We start from the raw sequence: 3,327 nt of genomic DNA on the forward strand, positions 1-3,327 counted from the left end.
GATCTTCTCTGCAGACTGCAAACTAGTGAATTAGACAAAGGCAAAAACAGATCTATGGTGGGACCAGACATTAATATGTAGCTCACCACGTGGCAATGCATTTGAGGAACCGCACACATGAGAACAGAACTCAAAAGTCTCCATTCCTAACTAGTTGGACTTAGGAAGTAGCTGTAGGGACCCTCGTCCCTACGTACTACTGTTACACAGAATTTCACTGCAGTGACTTTCCAAGCAATTGTGTAACCTTCTCTGGGGTAAATCATCAATAATTACGTAACAAAACAACCCCTACCCCCCTTCCTTTACTACTCTCTCTCTCTCTCTCTCTGCAACAAGCGGCCTGAGTCTAGCTAGCTATAGAAAGAAAAACATAGCTGAATGGTCAAAAGGGTCTGCTTTTTAGAGGGAGTACTTGGGAAAGCCTTTATCAAAGAGAAAGGGAAGAAAATAAAAGAAAGAAACTTGATGTTCACGCCATGGTATATATTAATGCATGAATAGATTGTGCAAATGGCAACTTCAGACTTTCGAGGATCTCAATCCTCTCACTGATCACTGAGTTCCACGCTCTAACTTCTTTCGGAAGGTGAGTTCTACTGTTGATAGAATCCAACCCACACATCCACTCCAAAAGAGGAAGCTCCAGCTCTCTTTACCCAATCCACTAATTTCTCTCTCTCTCAACTCGTTTTTACCGTGCGCAGAAACAACGTGGTAGCCAGCCGGACGAAGAGACTGTTTGACGGCAAAATGCTGAAGTACGAATGGGGCAATCCGGCCAGCACAATCATGCTTTCGGCCGAGCAAGAACCAGCCTCGGATTCCGACCAAACTCCTCAAATCTTCGACCACTACACCCAAGCATTCCAAGACAACAGTTTTAACGTCCCTCAACCCACAACCACCGCGTTCTCTCCCTTCATCCCGCAACAGACCCAAACACATCCCCAGCCCCACCACTCCCTCTTCGACCCACAGGCCTACCCACCCAGCGCGTCGCACTACCCACCTACCCAGCTTCTCTCCCTCGATCCCCTCCCCGTCCCCACCGGAACCAGAGGAGGCGGCCGGTACCTGGTCGTCCCCGAGAGCGAAGAGGTCTCTCGGCCACCCTTGGACTTCGTCTCCAGACTCGGCCTAAACCTTGGTGGCCGTACGTACTTCTCCTCCGCGGAGGACGAGTTCGTGAACCGGGTCTACCGCCGGACCAGACAGGTCGAGTCCGGTCCTACCAACTCACCCCGGTGCCAGGCCGAGGGGTGCAATGCCGATCTGAGCCAAGCCAAGCACTACCATCGTCGTCACAAGGTCTGCGAGTACCACTCCAAGGCCTCAACCGTCATCACCGCCGGGTTGACTCAGCGATTCTGCCAGCAGTGTAGTAGGTTGTGTCGATTTGACGGAATTCACCCTTCATATTTATTGCCATATTTCACCACCCTCGAATCACCATCATCGTCGTCTTCATAATAGTTTTTGAGCTTCCTTCTTCAGTCTTTTTTCTGATGCAGACTTTGCATGATGAGAATACCCCTTGGGTTTTTATTTTTTTGTTGATAAATATACCCCTTGGGTTTTGTCTGTCTAATTAAAGCCTTAAAAAAATGCCCTCTATTTGACCATGAATTGACGGAAAGACCCTCATCATGCATTCGTATTTTCACTCGCATCAGAACGGAAATGTACAACTAGAGCAATCATTAATTTGTCGACTCAATCCCAAAGATAGCTGAAACGCCAACGTAAGGACGTAAATGGCCCTGGAAGTTGTGCTTCTAATTGCCCAATGATTGGGGCTCAAGTACATGTGGAGATCCCGACGGCATTTCTGTCCGTAAAACTTCACATCTTACTAATAGCAGCGACGTTATCTCTTTGTTTTTTAATCACTGCATTATTCGTTAACGAATGCTTGATGACTGTTTCATGCAAATTTTCACAGATTCCATCTTCTGTTGGAGTTCGATAACGGAAAACGCAGCTGCCGGAAGAGACTGGCCGACCACAATCGTCGCCGGCGGAAAATTCAGCAACAAAACCAAGAAAATCAGACATCCCAACCCGGAAAGGCTCAAAAGAATTCGTCCTCTGATAAATATCTGACGAGTAAGTCTCTCATGTTCACCTGAAATTGCATCAGATGATTCAAACCTAGAACTCTATATATTAAAAAACGTTCAAAGAAAAAATGAATTAATGTATGAATTATTTACAGTTTCGAAATTAGGAAAACACCCATTATTGCAACGTTTCTATTGTGATCGTTATACGTTCTTAAGCAATTGCTAGAATGTATGATCAGCAACTAATTGGTGGAGCAATTAAAAGAACAATAAAATGGAATTTATCTTGAGCAGCTGGAGGATTTGGTTTTCTTGGATTGATTTTTGTTCTTTTCCTCTCATAGGATCACCGCCGGACTCCGGAGCTCACTCATTGTCGTCGGTAACAGTGACCTTGTCGCCTCCAAGAATGTCGTTGGATTGCTTCAGGCAGCGACCTTATCAAGCTACGCCTTCTTGGGCATCGTCAAGCTCGCTTTTATTCTCAAGTGGGTGACTGTGTCGAAATGGAAGGAGGATTAGATTATCTGCAATAATACATTGATCACGGCTTGTTTAATTTACCTTTCTTTTTCTGGATTACTTTTCATGCATGTTTTCCCACTGAATTTCGGCGCTTAGTCAAGATTGGTGTTTGTAACATCGATCCTATATATATATATATATATATATATGGAGCATCCAATGTTATATCCTCCATGCATGGAAAATACCAGATTCCCAAGTTGTTTTTGCACTTTTCATTTTTCATCACCTAGGGAAAAGCTGATGCAGGGAAACTGTGGACGGAAGACTGAAACTTTCCCATAATAGTGTCTGTTTGGTTGCAGATCGATGGAGCTGTGGCTGCAGGTTTTGACTTTCCTTATTTTGGGTAACTGATAACTCATAATATAATTCAGTGTTTTGTGGTACGTACTGTGTATTTTCCGGCCGGGCGATCGAGAACGCAATATATATATAAAAACGTAAAAACTTGCCATGCATGCAGCAAGAAAGATTTTAGAGTATTGTAATTCATCATTTTAATTTTTATTATCTTTTTATTATTTTATGATATGATATTAAGTGATTAAAATTATTTATTATATTTTATTTATAAATTATTATTTAATATTATATTATAAATAATAAAATAATAATAAAAATTAAAATGATTAATAGATTTTTTTATTTTTGTTGGGATTAATAGTGAATGAAATTGGCTGGTCAAGCCGTCCCGAAGCTGTTTCCTTTGGTAAGCTAGCTAGCTAGCATGCCG

At 42.7% G+C, this 3,327-nt stretch overlaps 1 protein-coding gene across 1 annotated transcript; it reads left to right on the plus strand.

Annotated features, from left to right (window-relative positions):
• Positions 1–335: 335 nt before the first annotated feature.
• On the plus strand, positions 336–3,040 carry LOC108990526 (squamosa promoter-binding-like protein 8). The gene is made up of 4 exons (XM_018964525.2): positions 336–589; positions 708–1,388; positions 1,946–2,109; positions 2,411–3,040. Exons 2-4 carry the CDS (start codon positions 754–756, stop codon positions 2,560–2,562), a joined length of 951 nt encoding a protein of 316 aa, XP_018820070.1. The 5' UTR covers positions 336–589; positions 708–753; the 3' UTR covers positions 2,563–3,040.
• Positions 3,041–3,327: the final 287 nt, after the last annotated feature.

This window comes from Juglans regia, chromosome 5, assembly GCF_001411555.2.
Source record: "Juglans regia cultivar Chandler chromosome 5, Walnut 2.0, whole genome shotgun sequence".
Taxonomy (NCBI): Eukaryota; Viridiplantae; Streptophyta; class Magnoliopsida; order Fagales; family Juglandaceae; genus Juglans; species Juglans regia.

Excerpts from the sequence above, each read along its gene's own strand:
- LOC108990526 (XM_018964525.2), top strand. The coding sequence starts at position 754 with ATGCTGAAGTACGAATGGGGCAATCCGGCCAGCACAATCATGCTTTCG. Across the intron at positions 1,389-1,945 it reads TTCTGCCAGCAGTGTAGTAG|ATTCCATCTTCTGTTGGAGT; the intron begins GTTGTGTCGATT and ends AAATTTTCACAG. Across the intron at positions 2,110-2,410 it reads CTCTGATAAATATCTGACGA|GATCACCGCCGGACTCCGGA; the intron begins GTAAGTCTCTCA and ends TTCCTCTCATAG.